Genomic DNA, 26,478 nt, shown 5'->3' with positions numbered 1-26,478 from the left:
GTGACAGCGGCAGCCGCGGCCGCTCCGGCCCCTCGGGAATTCCGCCAGCGTCATTTTCCACACCAGCCGCGACTTCTCCAGGTGCAGGAAGGAGGAAACCTTGGGAAACATTCCCAGGATTCCGGCCAGACACCTGCGTGGCGCTCCAGGAGTTTTGGGGCACAAAGGATGCCCTGGGCACGGCCCTTTTCCCCCCTTTTCCCCCCTTTTCCCCCCCTTCCCGGCTCGCAGCAGCTGCGGCGCTCGGAGAATTCCCAAGCCATGCATTTTTAATTCCCCAAGAACCAGCAGCCATTTCAGCGCCCGCCCCGAGCGCAGCTTTGGCGGCGGCGAGCGGCCCCAGAGGCTCCCTGGATGTTCCCATTCCCTGGATGCCCTTCCCGAATTTCCGGGCTGGAGGTGGGCGCCGGCCCCGAGGAGGAAGGGAAAGGGGAGACCCCCGTGGGGACGTTCAGGGCTGGTGGCACCGAGGGGAGGCTGGGAGTGAGCCGGGAGAGGATCCCGCTGGTCCGGGGTGGGAAGAGTGGATCCCACTGGTCTGGGGTGGGAAAAGTGGATCCCGCTGGTCTGGGGTGGGATTGGTGCTGGAGGATCCCACTGATCCAGAGTGGGAAAAGTGTGGGGAGAACCCCACTGATCCATGGTGGGATTGGTGCTGGAGGATCCCACTGATCTGGGGTGGGAAAAGTGGAGGAAGCAATCCCATTGATCCAGAGTGGGAAAAGTGTGGGAAGAGCCCCACTGATCCATGGTGGGATCGGTGCTGGAAGATCCCACTGATGCGGGTGGGAAAAGTGAGTATCCGACTGATCTGGGGTGGGAAAAGTGGAGGAAGCAATCCCATTGATCCAGAGTGGGAAAAGTGTGGGAAGAGCCCCATTGATCCAGAGTGGAGAAAGTGGAGGATCCCACTAATCCAAGGTGGGATTGGTGCTGGAGAATCCCACTGATCTGGGGTGGGAAAAGTGTGGGAAGAACCCCACTGATCCATGATGGGATCGGTGCTGGAAGATCCCACTGATGCAGGGTGGGAAAAGTGGAGGATCCCACTGATCCGGGGTGGGAAAAGCATCCATGGTTCCTGCTGAGCCAGGTCCTTGCATCCATCATCCCTCTCCCTGATCCCTGGGATGTTCCCTGGGGCTCTCACTGGGACAGCACGGGATAAGGATGGGCTCCTGTGGTGGGAATTCTCGGGATAAGGATGGGTTTGTCTGTCAGGAATTCTCGGGATAAGGATGGGTTTGTCTGTCAGGAATTCTCGGGATAAGGATGGACTCCTCTGTCAGGAATTCTCGGGATAAGGATGGACTCCTCTGTCAGGAATTCTCGGGATAAGGATGGGTTTGTGTGTCAGGAATTCTCGGGATAAGGATGGGTTTGTGTGTCAGGAATTCTCAGAGCTCAGAATTTGACTTCCTTGTGACACCAGAGGTGCCCTTCCCTGTCCCTGCTGTCCCTTTTCTGGGAATTCTCCCATTGCCACCCTCCTGCCACCCGCGGTGCCCACGGATGCATTCCCAGCGTTCCCGTTCCCGGGAATGCTCTGACCTATCCCCTCTGTCCCCCGCAGGTGGATGAGGAGGGAGCTCTGTGAGCCCGGCCCGTGACTCTCCTGCCAGGTGAGCCTTTCCTGGGAATGCGGCTGGGAATGGCCCTGGGGCAGGGATCCAGCTGGGAATGGCCCTGGAACGCGGGATCCAGCCGGGAAACTCCTCTGGGGATCAGGAGTGGGAGATGGGGGCAGGAATGAGAAAAACTGGGAAAGGGTGAGAAAAACATACTGGGAAAGGCTGGGAAAAAACTGGGAAAAGCTGGAAAAGGCTGACCGGGCTCAGAGCGGTCCCTGCAGGCAGTAACAGGAATGGGAAAAGGCTGGAAAAGTTGGGAAGGGCTGGGAAAAACTGGAAAAGGCTGGAAAAGACTGGCAGGGCTCAGAGCGGTCACTGCGGGCAGGAATGGGAATGGGAAAAGTAGGGAAAGGCTGAAAAAAAAACTGGGAAAGGCTAGGAAAAGCAGGAAAAAGTTGGGAAAAGCTGAAAAAGACTGGGAAAAGCTGGAAAAACTAGGAAAGGCTGGAAAAAACTGGCAGGGCTCAGAGCAGTCCCTATGGGCAGGAATGGGAATGGGAAAAACTGTGGGAAAGGGTGAGAAAAACATACTGGGAAAGGCTGGGAAAAAACTGGGAAAAGCTGGAAAAGGCTGACCGGGCTCAGAGCGGTCCCTGCAGGCAGTAACAGGAATGGGAAAAGGCTGGAAAAGTTGGGAAGGGCTGGGAAAAACTGGAAAAGGCTGGAAAAGACTGGCAGGGCTCAGAGCAGTCCCTATGGGCAGGAATGGGAGTGGGAAAATCTGGAAGAGGCTGGGAAAGGTTGGAAAAGGCTGGGAAAAGTTGGAAAAGGCTGGGAAAAGCTGGCAGGGCTCAGAGCACTCCTGGCTCAGGTGTGGAGAGTTGAGGGCAGGAATGGGAATGGGAAAAGTTGGGAAAAGCTGGGAAAGGCTCCGAGCGGTGCCGGCTTTGAGCAGGAGCGGCTGCGGCTCTGGATGTGCCACCAGCAGGAAAATCCCACGGGAATGTGGCTGGGCAGGAGCCGTGGGGATTCCCCCGGACCCTTTGGAAGTGCCGGCTGCTCCTGGCACCGGTGGCACTGGGATGGGGACAGGGAGGGGACAGATGTCCCAAGGAGGTGACAAAGGAAAAGTGTCCGGATCCTCCTGATCCAAACCCTCCCTCCAGGGGGTTTTTCCTTAGGGATTTTCCCAATCTCTGCCCCGACTTCTTCCTGTGGCCCTCAGAGCTCCTGTTCCTGGAAAAGATCCTGATCCCAATCCTAATCCCAATCCTGATCCCAATCCTGATCCCAATCCCAATCCTGCTCTCAATCCCAAACCTGATCTTAATCCTGATCAACCCCAATCTCAATCCCAATCCCGATCCCAATCCCAATCTCAATCCCAAACCCAGTCCTGATCCTGATCCTGATCCTGATCCTGATCCCAATTCCAATCCCAAACCAGCCCCAGGACTTTCTGCTGTTCCTGCCTGGAGCTGTTCCTGGCGCTGGGAATCATTGGGATTTGGGATTCCAGCTCCTGTCCCCAGGCTGATCCCATCCCATCCCATCCCATCCCATCCCATCCCATCCCATCCCATCCCATCCCATCCCATCCCATCCCAGGGATGCACTGGGAATTCCCGCAGGGACACCCCAGGAGCTCCTGGTCCCTTCCCTGCCCGTGTCAGGCTTTGGGATGAAATCCTGGGAACCGGGGGTCAAACCAAGGAACGGGAATTCCAGCAGAGCCCAGGGGGCTTCTCCCGGCTCCAGCCTAATCCCAGAACCTCTGGAATGTGCTCCCAGTGCTTTATTCCCGGGCATTCCAAACGCCGTTTTCCCACTCCAGGCGCTGCAGGCGCTTCCCCGCCGGCTGTGGGAGGGAATGCGGGAACGTGGGAATGCGGGAATGTGGGAATGCGGGAACGTGGGAGCTTTCCCAAGCTGTTCTCCCTCTGGAATGCGTCTGGAGTCTCCCGCTGGTGCCAGACTCGCGGGATCTCACGGCAGGGTGACGGCGCCGTTCCCGCATTCCCTGGATTGCTCTGGGGTTTCTCCATAATTCAGGGATTTCTTCCTGATTCCCAAAATTTCTCCTTGATTCCTGAGATTTTGCCCTAGTCAGAATTTCTCAGCGATTCCTCGAATTTCTCCCTGATTCCCTGGATTTCTCCCCGCTTCCCAGAATTCCTCCCAGATCCACGGAATTTCTTTGTGATTCCCTGGGTTTCTCAGTGATTCCCAGAATTTCTCCCCAGTTCCTGGGATTTCTCCCTGATTCCTGGAATTTCTCCCTCATTCCCAGAATTTCTCCCCAATTCCTGGGATTTCTCTGTAATTCTTAGGATTCCTCCCTGATTCCCACGATTTCTCCCTGATTCCTGGGATTTTGCCCCAATTCCTAGAATTTCTCCATGATTCCCATAATTCCTCCCCAATTCCCGGAATTTCTCTCTGATTCCCGGAATTTCTCAGATTCCCGGAATTTCTCCCCAATTTCTGTAATTTCCTTGCTATTCCCATCATTTCTCTCTGATTCCTGGGATTTCTCCACGATTCCCATAATTCCTCCCCAATTCCCAGAACTTCTCTCTGATTCCTGGAATTTCTCCTCAGTTCCCAGAATTCCTTCCCAATTTCTATAATTTCTCCTCAATTCCCAGAATTTCTCTCTGGTTACCTGAATTTCTCCTCAATCCCTGTAATTCCTCCCCCAATTCCCAGAATTCCTCCCCGATTCCCATAATTTCTCTTCAACTCCCAGAATTTCTCTCTGATTCCCGTGATCCCTTCCAGTTCCCAGAATTTTTCCCCGATTCCCGCAATTCCCCCCAGATTCCCGGAATCTCTCCGCGATTCCCGGAATCTCTCCCCGGAATTTCTCTCTGATTACCCGAATTTCTCCTCAATTCCTAGAATTTCTGATTCCCAGAATTTCTCCCCAATTCCTGTAATTCCTCCCCCAATTCCCAGAATTCCTCCCCAATTCCCATAATTTCTCTTCAGCTCCCAGAATTTCTCTCTGATTCCCGTAATCCCTCCACGATTCCCGGAATTTCTCTCTGATTACCCGAATTTCTCCTCAATTCCTAGAATTTCTGATTCCCAGAATTTCTCCCCAATTCCTGTAATTCCTCCCCCAATTCCCAGAATTCCTCCCCGATTCCCATAATTTCTCTTCAACTCCCAGAATTTCTCTCTGATTCCCGTGATCCCTTCCAGTTCCCAGAATTTTTCCCCGATTCCCGCAATTCCCCCCAGATTCCCGGAATCTCTCCGCGATTCCCGGAATCTCTCCGCGCTTTCCGTCTCCAGTTCCCGGGATTTCCCGGTGACCCCCGGCGCTTCCCGGCCGTTCCCGGGTGCCGTTTCCCGGGATTAGCGCCGAGCAGATGGAGCGGGGCTGATCCCATTAGCGGCCCGCCCGGGGGGGCCGCGCTCCCGCCTTCCCCGGGATGTTTTTCCCGGCTGGAAAAGCCCGGATCCAGCCCTGGGTGGCTCCCAGCCCTCGGGCAGCGCGGAATTCCCGGGAACAGGTGAGATCCAGCTGCCGGGATGGGCGGCACCGACGCTCCCGTGGAATTCCCGGAGATTCCCGGTGGTTTGGGGGCAGCGGGGACAGGGCCACGCCAGGCCTGGCAGTGCCACCAGCGAGCTGTCCCGGGTGGCACCAGCGGGATTTCCTGGGATGAGAGCGGGAATTGTGGGAGCTGCCAGGTGGGATTTGTTTGTCCCCGTGTCCCTGGTGGCATCTGCGGGCTCTGGGGTTGTCCCTGCGCGGCTCCCGGCCTGCTCCTCTCCCGATCCTTGGGAATGTCGCTGCTCCAGGCGGGAGCTGCGGGACAGGAGGGGCTGTCCCCATCCAGGGATCTCTGGGATCTCTGGGATCTCTGGGATCTGTGGGTCCTGGAATGCTCCAGCCCTGCCAGGGATTTCCCGTGTCCCGTCCAAGCACAGCTCTGTCCCCTTTGTCCCTTTTGTCCGCCCTGTCCCCAATCCCTGTCCCATCTGTCCCTGTGTCTCCTCTGTCCATGTCCCCCCTGTCGCTGTCCCGTCTGTCCCCTCTGTTGCTGTCCCTCTGTCCCCATTCCTGTCCCTCTGTCCCCTCTCTCTGTCCCGTCTGCCTCTCTGTCCCCTTGTCCCCTCTGTCCCCTCTGTCCCTGTCCCCATTCCTGTCCCTCTGTCCCCTCTGTTGCTGTCCCCATTCCTGTCCCCCCTGTCCCCCTGTTCCTCTGTCTCTTTCCCCATTCCTGTCCCTCTGCCCCTCTGTCCCTGTCCCCCCTGTCCCCGTTCTCATTCCTGTACCCCCTGTCCCCCTGTCCCTGTCCCTCTGTCCCCTCTGTCCCTGTCCCCATTCCTGTCCCTCTGTCCCCATTCCTGTCCCCCTGTCCCTCTGTCCCCATTCCTGTCCCCCTGTCCCTCTGTCTCTTTCTCCATTCCTGTCCCCCTGTCCCTCTGTCCCCCTGTCCCTCTGTCCCCGCGGGTGCGCAGGTCCCGCAGTGCCGCGCGTGGCGCTGTGGTTTCCATGGTGACGGTGCCGGGAATGTTCCCATGGATACGGAGCGGGGTGGGGGAGCCCCGAAGCGGGGGGGCATTCCCAAAACCGGGGGACATTCCCGAAACCAGGGGGACATTCCCAAAATCAGGGGGACATTCCCGAACCCGGGGGGCATTCCCGAACCCGGGGGGACATTCCCAAAACAGGGGGACATTCCCAAAACAGGGAGACATTCCCAAAACAGGGGGACATTCCCAAAACAGGGGGACATTCCCAAAACCGGGGGGACATTCCTGATCCATTCCCGATCCAGGGGGACATTCCCGATCCAGAGGGGCTGTTCCCGGGATGGGGGAGGTCACGGGGGAGGCCCCAAATCTGTGGCCTGTCCCCAAAATCTGTGACCTGTCCCCAACCCCTGTCCTGTACCCAAATCTCTCTCTTATCCCCAAATCTGTGTCCTGTCCCCAAATCTGTCCTGTCCCCAAATCCCCTTTTTTGTCCCCAGACTCCTGTCTTGTCCCGAAATCTTTACGGGGGAGGCCCCAAATCTGTGGCCTGTCCCCAAAATCTGTGACCTGTCCCCAACCCCTGTCCTGTACCCAAATCTCTCTCTTATCCCCAAATCTCCCTCCTGTCCCCAAACCCGTGTCCTGTCCCCAGACTCCTGTCTTGTCCCAAAATCTGTGTCCTGTCCCCAAAATCTGTGTCCTGTCCCCAAATCTCTGTCCTGTCCCCAGACCTCCCTCCTGTCCCCAAACCTCTGTCCTGTCCCCAAATCTCTGTCCTGTCTCCAAAATCTCTGTCCTGTCCCCAAATCTCTGTCCTGTCCCCAAATCTGTGTCCTGTCCCAAACCTCTGTCCTGTACCAAAATCTGTGTCCTGTCCCCAGACCTCCCTCCTGTCCCCAAACCTCTGTCCTGTCCCCAAATCTCTGTCCTGTCTCCAAAATCTCTGTCCTGTCCCCAAATCTCTGTCCTGTCCCCAAAATCTATGGCCTGTCCCCAGTGCTCTCTCTTGTCCCCAGACCTCCCTCCTGTCCCCAAATCCCTCTCTTGCCCCCAAAATCTGTGTCCTGTCCCCAAACCCCTCCCCAGGGGCTGGGACCACTGGGAATTTTGGGATTTGGTGGCACCAAACTCTGGGATCATCCTGGAAGGGCCGGGCAGGGATGGAGCAGCTCTGGCAGGAAAATCAGGAATGTTTATGCTGGAACACAGGAGCTCAGGAAAATTTGGAATGTTCATCCTGGAACACAGGAGCTCAGGAAAATCTGGAATGTTTATCCTGGAACACAGGAGCTCCAGGAAAATCGGGAATGTTCATCCTGGAACAGAGGAGCTCCAGGAAAATTGGGAATGTCCATCCTGGAACTCAGGAGCTCCAGGGAAATTGGGAATGTTCATCCTGGAACACAGGAGCTCCAGGAAAATCGGGAATGTTCATCCTGGAACACAGGAGCTCCAGGCTGACCCAGTTTGGGCTTCCAGCGCCTGAAGGAGCTGCAGGAAACAGGGAGAGGGAAAAATCCCAGAGGATGGAGGGACAGGACACAGGGAATGGCTCCCAGTGCCAGAGGGCAGCCATGGATGGGATCTTGGCCATGAGGAATTCCTGGCTGGGCTGGAATTGCCAGAGCAGCTGGGGCTGCCCCTGCATCCCTGGAATGGGGTTGGAGCAGCCTGGGACAGTGGCAGTTGTCCCCGAGTGGTGGCACTGGGTGATTCTTAATGTCCATCCCAAACCATTCCCTGATCCTATTCCAGGAATCTGGAGAATCCCAAAAAACTCCGCCCGGAATTCTTCCCACAGGATCCCTGGAATCGCCCCCAGCCCGGGTGGCCCTGCCCCTGTGCCGGACATTTGGGGACACTGATGTCCCCGGGATGTCCCCCCTGTCCGGCTGGTGTCCCCAAGGGGGTGGCGCTCGCCCTTTAATGCCCGGCCCCTCTGCGGTGTCCCAGTGCCCCGGGAAGAGCGGGAGAGGAAAAATCCATGGAATTACCCGGCAGGCGCTGGGGACACTGCGGGGACACTGCGGGGACACTGCGGGGACACTGCGGCCACCCGCGGGCGATCGATGCTCCCCGCGCTGTCCCCGTGTCCTGGCACGGGCGGGGACGCCAGCGGGACAATCCTGATCCAGTCCCTTCCCTTTTCCTGCTCCTGTCCCTGTCCCTTCCCTTGCTGTCCCTTTCCCCATCCCCTTCTGCTCCTGTCCCTGTCCCCCCTTTCTGTCCTTTCTCCTGTCCCTCTCTCTGTCCCTTTCTCTGTCCTTTCCTCTTCTGTCCCTTCTCTTGCTGCTGTCCCTCCCCCTGTCCCCTGTCCTGTCCCCTGTCCCTGTCCCCTGTCCCCGTTCCCGGGTTTGTCCCCTCTCCTGTCCCTCTCCCTGTCCCTCCCCCTGCTCCTGTACCTGTCCCGGTCCCTTCCCCCTGTCCCTGTCCCCTGTCCCTGTCCCCGTCCCCGGGTTTGTCCCCGAGCCCCCCCGCGGTGACAAAGGACACGGCGGGGCTGGCCCGGGCCGCGCCGTGTCCCTGTCACGTGGCTTGGGGACAGCAGCGGTGACCTCCCCGTGCCCAGATAAGCGCGGGGACAGCCTGGCAGGGCTGGCACGGGGCTGGCACCGCACCAGCGACCGGCCCCGGTGGCACTGCCAGCCGCGGTGGCACTGCCAGCCCCGCGGGGGTGGCACGGCGGGGACACAGCAGGACAGAATAGCGCAGTCCCCGTGTGTGTCCCCGGGTCCCCGTGTCCCCATTCCCGAGGCTTCCAGGGTCACTCAGGAACGGCCCCGCGGGTGACAAACGGCGCCGATTGTCCCCGAGCCCGAGGGACAATTGCCGAGCCTTCCGGGAGGGACTGGATCCCTGATCCTTCCCGGGATCCCTGACCCAGGAGAGGCTTCAGCTCCCTGGTGCTTCCAGGCTTCCAGATCCTTCCAGAGCAGGGATTGGATCCCAGATCCTTCCAGAGCAGGAATTGGATCCCAGATCCTTCCAGGGCAGAGATTGGATCCCAGATCCTTCCAGGGCAGGGATTGGATCCCAGATCCTTCCAGGACAGGGATTGGATCCCAGATCCTTCCAGGCTTCCAAATCTTTCCAGGTGAGGGATTGGATCCCAGACCTTTCCAGGCTCCCCTGAGAATTCCAGATCAGCTTTTGTTCCCCTGATCCTTCCAAGTTTGGTTCCCTTGATCCTTCCAGGAGAGGATCTTGTCCCACTGATCCTTCCAGGTCTCATCTCCCTGATGCTTCCCAGGGAGGGTCTGGATGCCTGATCTCTCCAGGATCCCTGATCCATCCAGGATCCCTGATCCAGCCAAGGCTGTGACTCCCTGAACCTTCCAGGCTGTCCAGATCCTTCCAGGTGAGGGTCTGGATCCCTGATCCTTCCAGGCTTTCTCATTTTTCCAGGATAGCGATAGGTTCCCTGATCCAGGTGAGGGTTTTGGCTCCCTCACCCTTCCAGGGCAGGGTTTGGCTCCTCTGAGAATTCCAGATGAGGGTTTGGTCCCAGATCCTTCCAGGTTTGGTTCCCTTGATCCTTCCAGGGGCTGGAATGGATCCCTGATCCTTCCAGGCTCCCTGATCTTTCCAGGGCAGGGATTGGCTCCCCTGAGAATTCCAGGTGAGGGTCTGGATCCCTCCTCCAGGTGAGGCTTTGGATCCCTGATCTTTCCAAATTTGGCTCCCTTGATCCTTCCAGGTGGGGGTCTGGATCCCTGATCCAGGTGAGGCTTTGGCTCCCTGGTTCTTCCAGGGCAGGGATTGGATCCCAGATCCTTCCAGGTTTCATTCCCCTGGTCCTTCCACATTCCCTGATCCAGGTGAGCTTTGGCTCCCTGGTTCTTCCGGGCTCCCAGATCTTTCCAGGAAAGGGATTCTCTCCAGATCCTTCCAGGGAGGGTTTGGCTCCCAGATCTCTGCAGGAGAGGGATTGGATCCCTGATCCTTCCAGGTTTCATTCCCTTGATCCTTCCAGGTGAGGGTCTGGATCCCTGATCCTTCCAGGATCCCTGATCCAGGTGAGGCTTTGGCACCGGAGCCACAGGGTTGGATCTGGCTCTGGAAGGGCAGGAATTTTTTGGGATCCCTGGAAAGAAGGGCAGGAATCGTTTGGGGTCCCTGGAAGGGCAGGAATCGTTTGGGATCCCTGGAAAGAAGGGCAGGAATTGTTTGGGATCCCTGGAAACAAGGGCAGGAATCGTTTGGGATCCCTGGAAACAAGGGCAGGAATTGTTTGGGATCCCTGGAAAAGCAGGAATCATTTGGGATCCCTGGAAAGAAGGGCGGGAATTGTTTGGGATCCCTGGAAAGGCAGGAATCGTTTGGGATCCCTGGAAGGTCAGGAATTGTTTGGGATCCCTGGAAGGGTAGGAATCGTTTGGGATCCCTGGAAAGGCAGGAATCATTTGGGATCCGTGACCCCTCTCCCTTGTGGCCCAGAAGTGACAATTCCAGGTCTGGAAAATCCCAGCTGGGATTTTCCCAGCTCTTCCTGGGCCCATTCCCAGAGATCCCAGAGATCCCAGCAGGACACCAGGTGTCCCTTGGCCCTGTCATTCCCGGCCATTTTTCCCAGGAAAAGCTTGGGAACGGCCTCACCTGGGCACACACCGAGCCAGGTGCTCCCCAAAAACCCTTTTCCCAAAGGATCCCGGATTTTCTGGATTGGGATGTGGGAGTGGGGAGGTGGCAGCAGCTTCCCAGCCATCCCTGGGCCTGGGAAAACTGGGAAAGTTGGGAAAGGGAGGGAATTTAACCCAAATTCCACCAGGGAAAAGTGCCTGGCCCAGGGGAAAATTCCGATCCCAGGATTCCAATCCCAGGGGGAAATTCCAGTTCCAGGGAGAAATTCCAATCCCAAGGAAAAGCTCCAATCCCAAAATTTCAATCCCAGGGCAAAATTCCAATCCCGGTGAAAAACTCCAATCCAATCTGAAAATTTCCCCAAAAGTAATAAAAAAAGATCCCCCAAAATTCCCAAAAATCCTTTCCAAGTCTCCCCATCCCGCTGCCCTTCCCAGGGTTCTCCCAGCTGGATTCCCTCTGGAATTTCCCTCTGAATTTCTGTTCTCTCTGGAATTTCTGTTCCCTATGGAATTGCCGCTCCAGGCACTGGAATTCAGGGAAAGCTCCGGATTTATGATCCCAAAATTATGGGAAGAAGGGCAGGAAATCTGGGAATTCTGTTCCCACAGGAAAAGGTGGGAAGGAGGCTCTGCTCTGACCCTCTTGGGAATGCTCAGAAATCCAAGGAAAGCTCAAAAATCCAAGGAATTTTCAGAAATCCAAGGAAAACACCACTGCAGGGGAAAAAAAAAAGTCTTGGAATATTTTTCTAGCTCCCTTGGATGCTTTTCCAACCAGGTTTTTTTGGGGTTTTTTTTTTGGTTTTTTGGGGGTTTTTTTCCCTGCTGTCGGAATGAATGATCCCAAAATTATGGGAAGAAGGGCAGGAAATCTGGGAATTCTGTTCCCACAGGAAAAGGTGGGAAGGAGGCTCTGCTCTGACCCTCTTGGGAATGCTCAGAAATCCAAGGAAAGCTCAAAAATCCAAGGAATTTTCAGAAATCCAAGGAAAACACCACTGCAGGGGAAAAAAAAAAAATCTTGGAATATTTTTCTAGCTCCCTTGGATGCTTTTCCAACCAGGTTTTTTTGGGTTTTTTTTTTTTTTTTTGTTTTTTGGGGTTTTTTTTCCCTGCTGTCGGAATGTGACTCTTTGGGCTGTAATTCCTAAAATATTCCATGGATTCATTGGGAGTGGAATTTTGTGAGCAGAGAAGTGGATTTAAGGAGGGAAAATGACTCCGCAAAACGGAATTTGGAGAATTATTCCATTGTGAAATTTTTTCCAGCCTTTCCCAGATGGGGCCTTAAAATTATTAGGAATTAAGGAGGGATATTAAAAAAAAAAAAAAAAAAAAAGGGAAAAATCCTTGGGATCTCCATCTGGAGCGCTCCATTTGTGGGATAACGAGGCAGAGAGAGGGGAAAAATGGGAATAAATCAAATCCAGGATTTGGGAAAGGGGAGAGGAGAATTTGGGATGGGATCGGGGTGTGGATGCAAAGGGATCCAAAGGGATCCAGAGGGATCCAGAGGTTTTTCCTGTCTATCCCAGGCCACGGGGCAGGAGGATCCCATAATTTTCCCTGTTTATCCCAATTTTTCTCCTTCCCAAGTGCATTTTCCCGGCTGGAATTTTGGGGTTCTCCCGCTCTTTTTCCTCATCCCTCAGGGTGGGATCCCAAAGTCGCTTTGTGGGGTCCCTTTAGGGGATGGATCCTGCTGGGGGAATTCCATGGAATTCCTGGGGAGATTCCATGTGAAAAGTGGGGCTGATCCCGGAAAACTCCTGGGAATGGGCCCAGCTGGGGGAATTCCATGGAATTCCTGGAGGGATTCCATGCAGGAGCAGGGTTGGGGTCCCAAAATCCCTCTGTGGGGTCCCTTTAGGGGATGGATCCTACTGGGGGAATTCCGTGTGAAAAGTGGGGCTGATCCCAGAAAACTCCTGGGAATGGGCCCTGCTGGGGGAATTCCATGGAATTCTTGAGGAGATTCCATGTGAAAAGTGGGGCTGATCCTGGAAATCTCCTGGGAACGGGCCCTGCTGGGGGAATTTTTGGGATCCAGGGGTCCCTTTGGAGATTTCTCGTGGGGAATTTCTCCTTCCTGGGGGATATTCCAGAGGGTCCCTGTGGGAATGTCCGTGTCCATCCCGGGGATGCATTCCCAAGGGATGATTCCTGTTGGGAATGGGGGTTCCAGGGTCCCTTCCCAGATTTCTCCATCCTTGGGAATGGCTCTTCCTGGGGAATTCCAGAGGGTCCCTGTGGGAATGTCCATGTCCATTCTGGGGATCCTTTCCCACGGGATGATCCCTGCTGGGAATGTGGGTTCCAGGCTCCCTTCCCAGATTTCTCCATCCTTGGGAATGCCCTTCCTGGGGCGGGTATTCCCGGGGGTCCCTGTGGGAATGTCCATGGGGAGAGTGGGAGTTCACTCCTGGACCTTTCCTGACAATCGACCCTTCCCGGGGGGACATTCCGGAGGGTCCCTGCGGGGGTGTCCGTGTCCATCCCGGGGGTCCCTTCCCAGATTTCTCCCTCCTTCGGCAGCGCCGCTTCCCGCGGTCTCTCCCACCCGCCTTCGCCAATTCCTGGGCTCCCTCTCCGGGATCCGGGATGCCTCTCCCGGGGCTGTCCCGCCGTGCCGCTCACCCCTCGCTTCCCCCCGCAGGGCTCCGGGCGGGCGCGGTGCGCAGCCGGTGCCGGTGCCGGTGCCGGTGCGGGAGCGGAGCGGGCGCGGGCCGCCCGCCGCGGCGCACGGAGCATGCCTCTGAGCCCCGCGGGCAGCAAGCATGAGAGCCCCGAGTCGCCGCCGCCGGAGCCGCCGCCGGAGCGCCAGCCCCGCGCCGCCGTCAGCAGCGGGGAGCCGAGCCCCGGCCTGCGGGAGGAGCCGCGCCTGGAGCCGGCCCGGGGCCCCGGCGGGCCCCGCTCGCCCAAGCTGGCGGCCCCGGCGCGCATGGAGGAGCCCGCGCCCGGCGCCATCGTGGTGCGCATCGGCATCCCCGACCTGCAGCAGACGGTGAGTGCGGGGGGAGCCACCGGGCACCGGGAGACAGGGAAGGAGGGAGGGAGGGAGCCCCGAGCGGCCGCCGCCGCGCCGGGACCGCCGCCGAGCCGGGATGCGCAGCGGGACCGTGCCGAGCCGGGATGCGCAGCGGGACCGCACCGGGACCTCGCCGGGATGCGCACCGGGACCGTGCCGGGATGCGCAGCGCGAGCCGCACCGGGAGCGCCACCGCGAGCCGCCCGCGCCGTGATGCGCAGCCCAGAGCGGCCCCGATCCGCATCCTCACCTCGCTCAGACCGGTCCCGACCCGCACCCTGATCCGCACCCCGTTCGGCGCCGCACCGGCACTGGCAGCGACCCGCATCCCGCCCGCTCCCGGCCCCGCTGCCGCCCCGGCAGCACCGGAAAACTTCTCCCCGCCACGGGCCCGGCAGGACGGGTCCCATTGCCCGGGTCCCCGCCTGTCCCGGTGTCCCCATCCCGGTGTCACCACCCCGGTGTCCCCCCGCTCCCGCAGTGCCATCCCGGGGTGCTGCGGTGCGGCCACAGCACGGGGCCGCTCCCCGCCCCGGGGGTCCGCACCCACCGGGACCGGGCTGGGAACGGGACCAGGACAGGGATTGGGACTGGGAACGGGCTGGGAATGGGCAGTGGGGGCGGCTCCAGTGCCAGCCTGGAACTGGGAGCGGCTCCAGGACTGGGACCGGGACTGGGACCAGGCTTTGGGGCCATGGAGCTGCTGTGTGATGGTCACTCGTGTCCAGGGTGCTGGGCGCTCGGCTGGGCTGGACAGTGGTGGACCCTGGAATGGCGTGGGAGTGATGGACACTGGAACGGGGGGGACATGTGCCAGTGCCATTGGTGGGATGTGCTGGAGTGACCCCTGGAAGTCCAGGAGGGAAGTCCAGGAGTGGCCCCAAGGAACTCAGGAGTGACCCCCAAAAATCTAGGAGTGACCCCAGGAGCCAGGAGTGACCCCAGGGTAACCCCTGGAAGTCCAGGAGTAATCCCAGGAGTGACCCCAGGGGTGACCCCGGGGTGACCAGGAGGGCACGGCCCTGGTGAGGGCTCAGCCGGGCACAGGGATCCAGGAACCCGGAATTCCCTGGAATTGGGGGATTTGTAGGGAATGAGGAGCAGGAAAAGCTGGAGGGCTGCGGCGATGGGGGTAATTAACAGCCCTCGTTAGGGGAGGTGACAAGGCCGAGGTGACAAGGCTGAGGTGGCACCTGGGCTGAGCAGGGAGCACCGAGGGCGCTCAGAGCCTCTTGGACAGGAAAAATTCTCTTTTGGGGCCGGGCGTGGGGTCAGGAATTCCATAAAGCTCAGGTTATGGAATTCCCATCTTTTCTCCGGGAGCCTCCAGGTGGGATTTGAAAGTCCCGGGAAGTTTTCCAGCCCTCCTGGAATTGTCTCCACCCCTCTTTGAGGATCCCAACCCCGCTGGGGTTTGCTCATCCCGAATCCTTGGAATTCCTTGGAAGTGCTGGAATTCCCAGGTGCAAATCTCCCCCCAGTTTTCCTGGGAATAAAGGGCCTTTTCCATTGGCACATCCCGGTTTTTATCACCTGCACCTGAGCCAGGGAAGAGGGCTTAAATTTCCCACACCTGGAAAATCCTGGGAAAGCTCCTGGCGGGTGGTGGAGCTGCTCCAGGGAGCTGCAATTCCCAAAACATCTGGAATTGCTCCCAACCCTCGGCATTCCAGAGCTCCAGAAAAGTTTGGATGATGCCGGCAGGTCCCAGAGCTCAGGAAAATTTGGGACAATGCCCTGAGGTTGGTGCTGGGAATGTTGGGATTGTTTTAATGCACGGCCAAGAGTTGGATTTGGATTTGGAGATCCTGGGGAAGTTTCCCAGCTTGGAATATTCTGGAATTCCGTGGGAATGGGGAAGTTTTGCAGGGAATGGGGCTGTGGGAAATGAGGAATTTTGGGGGTCTTTCCTCCTCTTTTCTCCTTCCCTTTCCTTCCCAAGCGTCCTGTGGGGTGATGGGATCCCAATTCCCGGTTCTCCCACTCGGATTGTGGATGCGGGAGGTTGGACTTTCCTGAGGTGTCCAGGGGGTCTGGAATGTCCTGGAATGTCCCGAGGTGTCCAGGTGGGAGGTTGGGAATGTCCTGAGGTGTCCAAGGAGAGGGCTGGGAATGTCCTGGAATGTCCCGAGGTGCCCAAGGAGAGGGTTGGGAATGTCCTGGAATGTCCCAAGGTGCCCAAGCAGGTCTGGAATGTCCCGAGGTGCCCAGGGGTTCTGGAATATCCTGGAATTGTCTGAGCAGAGGGTCTGGAATGTCCTGAGGTGTCCAGTGGGAGGTCAGGAATGTTCTGGAATGTTCTGAGGTGTCTGAGCAGAGGGCTGGGAATATTCTGGAATGTCCTGAGGTGCCCAGGGGTTCTGGAATATCCTGGGATGTCCGAGTAGGTCTGGAATGTCATGGAATGTCCTGAGGTGTCCCGGGGGTCTGGAATGTCCTGGGGAGTCCAGGTGGGATGTTTGGACTATCCTGGGATGTCCAAGCCGGTCTGGAAGGTCCTGGAGTGTCCGGAAGGTTGGGAATGCATGGGATGTCCCACTGATCCCAGTGCAGCATTCCGGGAATCCATGGAGTGTCCCACTGATCCCAGTGTTGGATTCCAGGGAATCCATGGAATGTCCCACTGATCCCAGTGCAGCATTCCAGGGAATCCATGGGGTGTCCCACTGATCCCAGTGCAGCATTCCAGGAATCCATGGAATGTCCCACTGATCCCAGTGCAGCATTCCAGGAATCCATGGAATGTCCCACTGATCCCAGTGGAGCATTCCAGGGAATCCAGCCGCGATCCAGGATCCAGGCTCGGCCTGGAGCTCCAGGTGTTTCCCATCCTGGAGCTTTTCCACAGGGCAGGGAACTGATTTCCTTGGAAATTCAAAGATTTCCAATTTTGGAATTTGAGAACCTGGATCATCCCTCCTCCCTCACCCTGAGCTGGGAATGTGATCCTGGCAAAAGGAGAGTGCAGAGATCCCTGAGGATCCTTTGGATCCTGCCGGAGCTTCCCGGTCCCACCCCGGAGCCACGGATCCTTCGGGAAGAGCCATTCCCACCTCTGGCTGCTCCGTGGGAAGGGTGGTGGAGACCCGGGATAAAATTATCCCAACCTCCCACGGGGTCCGGGAGCTCGGAGCCGGATTTTAAGGAGACAGGAACACACCCGAGCTGGGGTTGGTTCCTCTGGAATAATTTATGGATTCTGCACCGTTAAATCCCATGGGAAAACCCATTCCCGAAATTTGGCAGGAGCATCCTCCTGGTTTGGTAGGAAAAAGTGGCAAATCCAGGAAAAATCCCAGGAATGTGCAGAGTTTTCCTCTCTGTCGGCAGTGCTAGAATCCTGGAGGTGCCGGAGCAAACCTTGGGATCATCCCGTGGGAATGGGCCCCGTGGGGGGCTGGCACCGGCTGTGATTCCAAAGGAGTTCCATTTGTTTTTCCTCCGGAAGCAGGGGAAAACTCATTCCAAGGAACCACAGGCTCGGCACATCCCAGGAAAACCGGGATGTGGGGAGATGGGAGGCTCCTGCAGCCCCGGGAAGCTGCCAGCATTCCCAGGGCTGGAATTTATGGGGACAGCTGGGAAAGATCAGGGATGTGCAGCCAGGGAGGAATTTTCTGGAATTTTCCAAAGGTTTTCCTTCCCCACTTTGTGCTGGCAACTCTTCCTCTTCCCTTTGAAGTCATGGAAAAGCTGGAATTCAAATAAAATCCCAGATGGATTTATCCAGGAGCAGCTCCGGGTATTGGAGCTGTCCAGCTGGAATTCCAGAGGTTTTTCCTGATGTTTTCCAGGGTGTGTTGGGACCTCCCAGCTCCAGTCCCTCAATCCTTGGAATGCCGGAGTGGGGAATTCCCTTCCAAGGGAATTTTGTCCCTTTCAAGGCTGTTTTTACCCGGACCCATCCCTGTTTTCCTCCAGCTTTGCCAAGGAGATTCCTCAGTGTCCCAAGGCTGGGCAGGAATGGGAATTCTGCTTGGGAATTCCTTTGGGATGAGGAAGAGGAGGCTCCTGCCCATCCCATGTGGCCAATTCCCAGGAAGGGAAGGGAGAACATGGAAAAGGGAAGGATGAGAGTGGAGATCCTTCTCTGGGAATGTGGATTTCAAAGGATTGGAGCAGCTGGAAAAGGAAGGGATGAGAGTGGAGATCCCATGGGAATGTGGATTCCAAGGGATGGGAACTCCTGGAAAAATTAGGGATGAGGGTGGGGATCATTCTGTGGGAATGCGGATTCCGAGGGATGGGAACTCCTGGAAAAGTGAGGGATAAGAGTGGGAATGTGGATTCCAAGGGAAGAGAGAACATGGAAAAGAGAGGGATGAGGGATCTCTCCTCTTCCCACCAATTCCCTGCCTCCATCCCAAGGCTTTTCCATTCCCTCTTTTCCCAGTACTTAGATCCCAAAATCCACATAGATCCTGAAATTCCTCTCTCCATTCTTCACTGTCTCAGCCATGGGAACACCGAAAAAAAAAGAGGGAAAATCAGGAGAATTCGATTCCTGCAAGGGGAAAATTGGGATATCGGGAATGGCCCTCGGGAATGGCCCCAAACCTTTGATCCTTCCCTGCTTTCGCACTGCGGCAAAAACCCTTGGATGCGGAGAATTCCAATGGAATTTTCCCCCCTTTTAGGGCAGAATCAAAGCGCTTCCAAACAAGCCGGGAGCTGCTTTTTGCTTGGAGCTTCCCATTGTTTTTCCATGGAAATGCGGCTCCTTTCAGATCCGCCGGATCGCGCTCCATGAATGGAGCAGCTGCTCCGCTTTTTTTCCCTCTTCCCCATTTCCATTTTCCTGTCCCCATTCCTGCAGGTGCTGCCTGCGGATTTTTCCAGGCTTTTTGTGGCTTTTTGGGGTTTTTTTGGGAGCTGTTTTCCCGTGGCGGCCGTTGGAGCATCCGGAGGGAGGATCCGGATGGAGCGGAGAGTGTCCTAAACACTGGTGGGAATCAAACGTGTGATTCCCAAAAATCCCCTGGAAGGATTCAGGTGCTTTAACCATAAAACCTGAAATCCCTGAGCTTGGAAAAGAATTCCAAGATCAAATCCAAGCTGGGCCTGATCCCAGTCCCAGAGCCCTGAGAGCCACATCCAGGAATTCCTTGGATTCCTCCATGGAGGCCCTTCCCGGCTTTTCCAGGCTCTTCCCGGCTTTTCCAGGCCCTTCCCAGGTTTTCCAACCCCTGATCCAGAGAAAACGTTGGAAAGCTGCAGCTCCACCACATTTAAGTGGCTTTTTCCACTCCAAATCGGAACAATTCCATGGAAATAAATCCCATTTATCCCAAACAATTCCCCCGGCACATTCCAGAGGATGCCGAGCAGCAGAACCTCCCAAAACATTCCGGCACAACCCCAAATCCCAGGAATTTCCCCCGGGGGCAAAGTCACCCTCTGTGAGCTCAATCAAACAAAGTGGATCGATCGGAATCCGAGCAATTCCCGATTTCATCCGGGAGAAATCTGCTGGCAGCAAAATCCGCCCGCAAATAACCGGGGCTGCTGCGCGTTCCCGATCCGCGGCTTTTTCCAAGGAAAATCCGACTCGGATCAACCCATGACCAGCACATTTGCAATTTAATAAATTTAAAAGATTTTACCACCAAAATTCCCTTTTTTCCCCCTCCCAAGCGGATTTGCTGGAACTGGATGCAGCCATTGAGTCGATTTTCATGGAAAACGACAATCCCATCTTTTCATTTTCCAGCCTTTTTTTTTTCGGGAAGAGCACATTCCGTGCTTAATAAAGAGGAATTTTGAGTCATTTGAGGAGAGGAAAAATTGGCATGAAAAGAAAATTAGCTGAGCGCTTGGAAATATTCCTAAAAAAAAAAAATCAGGAATAACGGCGCTGAATTCCATCTGTTGGCTTCCTTGGGAATGTGGGAACAACCAAAGAGCTCCAGCACCCACCAGGAACAGGAGAAAAAAAGGGAATTTTTTCCCCAAGAACTCCTTAAATTGAGGGTTTCTTGTTGCCAGCAAAATCTTGGAGTCGGGGGTTCTCAAATTCTGGGAATTGCCTGAAACGGTGGGAATGGGGAAGGGAAAGGAACTCTTGGAAGGGTCCACAGCATCCATTGGGAAGGGAAGGGAATTCCTGCCTGGAATGACCTGGAGGGGCTGGAAAATCCCACAGATCCTGCTGGGAATCCCAAGAATTCCAGGATTCCCTCATTCCCTTGGGGTGCAGATGGGATCTCCAGAGGAGAGTGGGAATTATAAAATTTAAGGAATGCGATGAGATCGGGCCTGGAAACCCCATGGATACAAAAGGGAGAAGGAAAGGCTGGAATTCCGTGTCCATGGCCAGTTTGTCCCGGCAGGAAATCATGGAAAAGGGGCTGGAATTCATGAGGGAATTAAGGAATGCCCGGGACCCAGAGTGGGAAAGCAGCAACAGGAGAAAGTTTTGCACATTCCATGGGAAAGTTCTGGATCCTTGGGATAAGGAGGGGATGGAGCGGGACCAGGGAAGGAAATGGAGCTGGGAAGGGGCTGGAAAACTCTGGAGGGATTTGGGAAAACTGAGGGATTTGGGCTGGAAAACTCCAGAAGGTTTTGGGATTTGGGCTGGAAAAGTCTGGAGGGGTTTGGGATTTGGGCTGGAAAACTCGGGGGGTTTGGGCTGGAAAACTCCAGCTGGATTTGGGATCTGGGCTCAGCCTGGAGCAGAGGTGGCTCCGGGGCTCCCTCAGGACGGGCTCTGGCTCATCCCAGGATTCTCAGGGAAGCTTCTGGAAGCCCTGGGCCGGCTCTGGGGCTCCCTCATTCCCGAGGGATTTCCCTTTGCTTCCCAGATTTCCATCGGGCCTGGGCTGGGCTCGGGGTTGGGCCGTGCCGGGCGCTCCTGGATCCAGGATTTCCCAGCTTTGGCTTTTCCTCTTCCAAAGGGAAATTCCTTTTTTTTTTATTTCTTTGCTTAATCCTGCATCCCATCCCACCCCATTCCCACATTTTATAACATTCCTTTCCCAGCTTTTTCCCCAGTGGTATCCATGAAAATTTTAATTAATTCATTCACACCACCCCAAAACAAGGATTAATTGACCCTCATCCATTTCCACGCTCCAGGAATTTTGCTTTTCCATGGAAAAATTCCTTCAGCCAGGCTGTTGAAACTCATTTTTCCGGACGATCACGTTTGGAATCAAACATTCTGGAGCTGCTTTTGTCCCGGATCTTCAATTATCCCGACATTCACGGGTCATTGATTAATTAATTAATTATGGTTGATTAATTAACCAATCAAATCCTCCCCCCTGCTCCCACCGGGGATCGATGGAAATTCCGGCTTTTTTTTTTTTTATCCAGTCTTTTTACGGAATGAGGGAAGCGGATCCAGGATTTCCCAGCTTTGGCTTTTCCTCTTCCAAAGGGAAATTCCTTTTTTTTTTATTTCTTTGCTTAATCCTGCATCCCATCCCACCCCATTCCCACTTTTTGTAACATTCCTTTCCCAGCTTTTTCCACGGTGGTATCCATGAAAATTTTAATTAATTCATTCACACCACCCCAAAACAAGGATTAATTAACCCTCATCCATTTCCACGCTCCAGGAATTTTTCTTTTCCATGGAAAAATTCCTTCAGCCAGGCTGTTGAAACTCATTTTTCCGGACGATCACGTTTGGAATCAAACATTCTGGAGCTGCTTTTGTCCCGGATCTTCAATTATCCCGACATTCACGGGTCATTGATTAATTAATTAATTATGGTTGATTAATTAACCAATCAAATCCTCCCCCCTGCTCCCACCGGGGATCGATGGAAATTCCGGCTTTTTTTTTTTTTTTTTTTATCCTGTCTTTTTACGGAATGAGGGAAGCCTGGAGCGAGGAGCAGGAGAAGGAACGAGCTCGTCCTTGGGAATGATGGATTTATTTTTTCCCCCTGGAAAATGATTTCTGGGAGGTTTTATCGGGAATTAAGGAAAATTTGGGTGGGAAAAGTCCTTAGAGAGCCTCAGATTCCAGCGGGGATCTGGGATGATCCATGCTCATCCAACCCTGCCCAAAACTGGATAAAAATTCCCTAAAAATTAAAAACTGAAGAATTATCCAAGCCCACTTCTATTAATTAGCATGAAATAAATATTAATTTATTAATAATTTATTTATTAATCCTTTCTTAATTACTATTTCCTGCCCAATTCCTCCTTTTCCCTCCCTTCCCATTAAATCCCCTTTGGAATTTCGTCGGATTCGAATCCCAATTTGATTTTGCCTTAAACAAAATCCTGTCATTTATTATTCAGCTTTCCCACAGTTAATTCCCATTTTTCCAGCAAATAGTTGGAATTTTTATCCATACCATTTTCAACCCGCATTTTCCCAGATTTTTTTTTGCACGGATGCATCAAATCCTTGTTTTTTCTTGGCTGGTTTGGAGTTTCCCAATATTTTTTTGCTGCTGTTGCATCCTAAATAATCAGATCCTTGTTTTTTGTGGGAAGCAGGAGAGAAAATTCCATAGGAATGTGCAGGATTCACATTCAGGCTGGGAATTAACAGAAGGAAAATCCCGATTTTAACCAGATAAAACATGGACAGGAGGCGAAATTCCCCCTTTATTCCCTTTATTTCCCGGCTCAGAATTCCAGATTTTTCTTGGGAATCTGAGCATGGAGCTGGAGGCTGGGATTTCCTGGGAACGGCCCCTGGAAGCATCGGACCAATCCCGGCAGGATCGATCCAGAGGGGAGTGGTTGGATAAATTTATCAACATTCCCGGGATTTATTTGGCTTGGGATTCAAAGCTCCGGAGCGGCCGCTTCCAGAGAATCCATGGAAAACAGGGATACCCCATCCATGGAAAACAGGGATACCCCATCCATGGGATTTTGTCCCCTTGGAGCATCCGGGGGGACACGGAGGGAGGACAAGGAAAAGACGGAGCCACCAGTGGGAAAAGTTGGGAATTTTCGCTCCGGGATGGAGCAGCCGGTGAGTGCTGGAGTTTCCAAGGAATTCCTGTGGGAATTCCTGATGGGAATTCCCACCTGGAATGGAGGGATGGAGAGGATGTGGAGGGAGGAATGATGGCATTCCAAGTGGTGATTCCGTAGGGAAAAGGGATTTTTGGGAAGGAGCCGCCTTCGAGACCTAAAGAGCAACGAACGGATCCGGGAGTTTCCATGGAAAACCGGGAAATCTGGGAAAGAATTCCCAGGGAAGTTTAATCATCGGGTTTTCCTGGGAATGCGGCGGCCAAACGGGTTTGGAATCTTGAATAGGATTGGATATAAAGAATGGGAATTCCGAGAAATTCCAGGATTTATTTGGATTGAATTAAAAGTTCCGGAGCAGCCACTTCCAGAGGCTCCCGCTGATGGTGAATTCCAAGAATTTCTGGAAGCGCTGGAGCTGCTCCAGGGGGAAGGGAAGGAGCTTGGAATGGGAAAAATTCCCAAGGATGAGCTGTGGATTTTTTGGGAAAGCGCTGAGGAAAGGAGGGAGAACATTCCAAGGTTAAGGTGTTCAAAATTTGGGAGGGAATTTTGGGAAGAAGGAGATGCGGGGACAAAGATCCAGCAGATCCTGGAATTCCTGAGGGATTGGGAAAAATCCTGGAAAAAAAGTGAGGCAAGGGTGCTGCTTCCCAAGGGAAAATTCCAACCTCAATCTGTTGGATCAGGGGCTGCCAGGGATGGACTGGGATGGCTTTACCAGGGAATTGTGGGGTTTTCTTGGAATTCCTGATGGTTTTCCTTGTGTGTTTCAGGATGGGAGAATTGGGAATCTGAGGGGAACTTTTATCCTGGAAAAGTGATGGAGCAAATCCCATGGGAAACCCTGGGTGGGATGGGGGGAGTGGATTCCCTGGAAAAGCCCTGGGAGATCCAGCAGATCCCTGTTTTTCCTGGATGGATCAGGAAAAATCCTGGAAAAATCCTGGGAAAAAAGTGAGGCAAGGGCCACGCTGGTGCTGCTTCCCAAGGGAAAATTCCAGCCTCAATCCGTTGGATCAGGAGCTGCCAGGGATGGACCGGGAAGGCTTTACCAGGGAATTGTGGGGTTTTCTTGGAATTCCTGATGGTTTTCCTTGTGGGGAACCTTTATCCCAGAAAATTGATGGAGCAAATCCCATGGGAAGCCCTGGGTGGGATGGGGGGAGTGGATTCCCTGGAAACATTCCAAGGTTTTGGGGACTTTGGGAATATTGGGATGGCCGGGACTGTCAGTGCTGTCGGAATTCTGGGGTTTTGTGATGGAATTTTGAACCATGAATCACCGGATGGGATTTTGGGATTGGGTTTTGTGGGGTGACACAACATCCAACGCCCTTCCCGATGGATCAGCCCCTGATTCACTGGAAAATCCCAAATCCTTTGTTTTTCTGGCTCCAGGAACTCCAGGTGCTTCCTGGATCCTCCCTCTCACCCTTATCCCTTTTTTTTTTCCTTTTTGCTGGAAGCGGCTTCTCCCAGCAAGGAATTAAACTCTGGGATTTGCAGGGCTGGAATTTTCCTCAGGAGATGATTTAAGCCCCGAAATTCCTGGTTTTTTTTTTTCCCCAGCTGGCTCCACAAACTGGTCCCAGTTTGGCTTTGGAGGGTGGAAAAAAATTCCTGTGGATTCCTCCTCTCCTCCAGGATCGCTTTCCCTGGATATCCAAAAATCCCAACTCCTTCCCAGGACTGTGGTCAGGAATGATGGGAATGGTGACATCCCAGCCTGGCCCAAGGTGGGATTTGGGAGCTCCAGGTGGGAATTCCCAAGGATATTCCCAATAATGTGGCTCTGATCCCTTCTCCCACCAACCCATGGAAATCCAGGAGAATCCCGTGGGATTTTCCACCCTGTGGGAATGGCAATGCTGCTGGAGTGGCATGGAAGGAGTAATTGGGAAGAAAACCAGGATCCTGGGAGAAATCCAAAGAGAATCCTTGGAAGAAAGCCGGGAATGCTCCCTGGGCCTGGATTGGGGCTGGAACTTTGTCCTGGTTTTGGGAGGATCCATGCTGGGATCCATTCCCGAATCCTTGTCTGGATCTGTGCCCAGGTCCATTTCCAAATCCATGTTGGGATCCACGTTGGGATCCATGCCTGGATCCGTTCCTGAATCTGTGTCCAGATCCATGCCCAGATCCATGCTCGGATCCATTCCCAGATCCATGCTGGGATCCATTCCTGGATCCATGTCAAAATCCATTCCCAGATCCATTCCCAAATCCATGGTGGGATCCATTCCTGGATCCATGTTGGGATCCATTTTGGGATCCATGCCCAAATCCATTCCCAAATCCATGCTGGGATCCATGTTGGGATCCATGTTGGGATCCATTTTGGGATCCATGCCCAGATCCATTCCCAAATCCATGCTGGAATCCATTCCTGGATCCATATGGAGATCCATGCCTGGATCCATTCCCAAATCCATGTGCAGATTCATGTCCAGATCCATGCCTGGAGTGTGGCAATTCCTCAGGGATGGACACAGAGGAATTGCCACATCATCCTTTGTTTCTTTATTTTTTAATTGAAAAGATTGGAAAAATTTGGGAATTCCTCATTTCCCACGGATTTCCCCCTGCCAGAATCCCACAAACCCCAACTCTCCCCTTTCCCTCCCTCTTTTCCCCCATTCCCACGGAAAACCTGGTGGATTCCCATTTTCTCCCTCTCTTTCCCTATGGATTTCCCTTTGGAATCCACAGTGGGAACACCCAATTTTTTTTTTTCATTTTTTAAATCAAAATACCAGGAAAACTTGGGAATTCCTGATTTTCCACAGGTCTGAACCCCAAAATCCCCAACTCCCCCCTTTCCCTCCCTCATTCCCCCATTCCCTGGAGAACCTGGTGGATTCCCATTTTCTCCCTCTGTTTCTCTTTGGAATTCACAGTGGGAACACCCAATTTTTTGGTCTTTTTAAATAATTTAGCCATAAAAACTTGGATATTCCTCATTTCCCATAGCTCTGCCCCCTCCCAAACCCTTTCCCTCCCTCATTCCCCCATTCCCTGGAGAACCTGGTGGATTCCCATTTTCTCCCTCTGTTTCTCAATGGATTTCCCTTTGGAATCCACAGTGGGAACACCCAATTTTATGTTTTTTTTTAATAATTTATCCATAAAAACTTGGGTATTCCTCCTTTCCCGTAGCTCTGCCCCCTCCAAACCCCAACTCCTCCCATTCCCTCCCTCGTTCCCCTGGAGAACTCATTGGATTCCTGCCTCATCCTTCTCTTTCCCTATGGATTTCCCTTTGGAAGCCACAGTGGGAACATCCCATATTTTGGGTTTTTTTTCAATAATTTATCCATAAAACCTCGGCTATTCCTCCTTTCCCATAGCTGTGCCCCATCCAACCCCTTTCCCTCCCTCATTCCCCCATTCCCTGGAGAACCTGGTGGATTCCCATTTTCTCCCTCTCTTTCCCTATGGATTTCCCTTTGGAATCCACGTTAAGAACACCCAATTTTATGGTTTTTTTTCAATAATTTATCCATAAAACCTCGGCTATTCCTCCTTTCCCATAGCTGTGCCCCATCCAAACCCTTTCCCTCCCTCATCCCCCGTTCCCCAAGACCAGCCGGCCCCATTCCCGATGGAATTTCCCCGCGCTGACGCGGCGTTCCGTGCGCGTTCCCAGAAGTGTCTGCGGCTGAACCCCGACGTTCCGGTGTGGGTGTCCAAGCAGCGGATCCTGTGCACGCTCAACCACAGCCTCAAGGATGTGCTCAACTACGGCCTCTTCCAGCCCGCCTTCAACGGCCGCGCCGGCAAGTTCCTGGACGAGGAGCGGCTGCTGCGGGAATACCCGCTGAGCCCCGACACGCCCGTGCCCTACCTGGAG

At 54.4% G+C, this 26,478-nt stretch overlaps 1 protein-coding gene across 1 annotated transcript; it reads left to right on the top strand.

The window, feature by feature from the left end:
* Positions 1–343: 343 nt before the first annotated feature.
* On the top strand, positions 344–26,478 carry LOC121361053 (SH3 and multiple ankyrin repeat domains protein 3-like; the record flags this gene model as incomplete). The annotated part of the gene is made up of 4 exons (XM_041481357.1): positions 344–399; positions 1,574–1,622; positions 13,305–13,652; positions 26,275–26,478. Coding segments are annotated over exons 3-4 (459 nt in total), but the record flags the coding sequence as incomplete, so codon positions are not given.

The sequence above is a fragment of the Pyrgilauda ruficollis genome, unplaced genomic scaffold (assembly GCF_017590135.1).
Source record: "Pyrgilauda ruficollis isolate IOZ18807 unplaced genomic scaffold, ASM1759013v1 scaffold557, whole genome shotgun sequence".
In the NCBI taxonomy this organism is placed as follows: Eukaryota; Metazoa; Chordata; class Aves; order Passeriformes; family Passeridae; genus Pyrgilauda; species Pyrgilauda ruficollis.
Note: the sequence above shows the minus strand (reverse complement) of the source record. Positions and strands in the feature narration are given on the sequence as shown.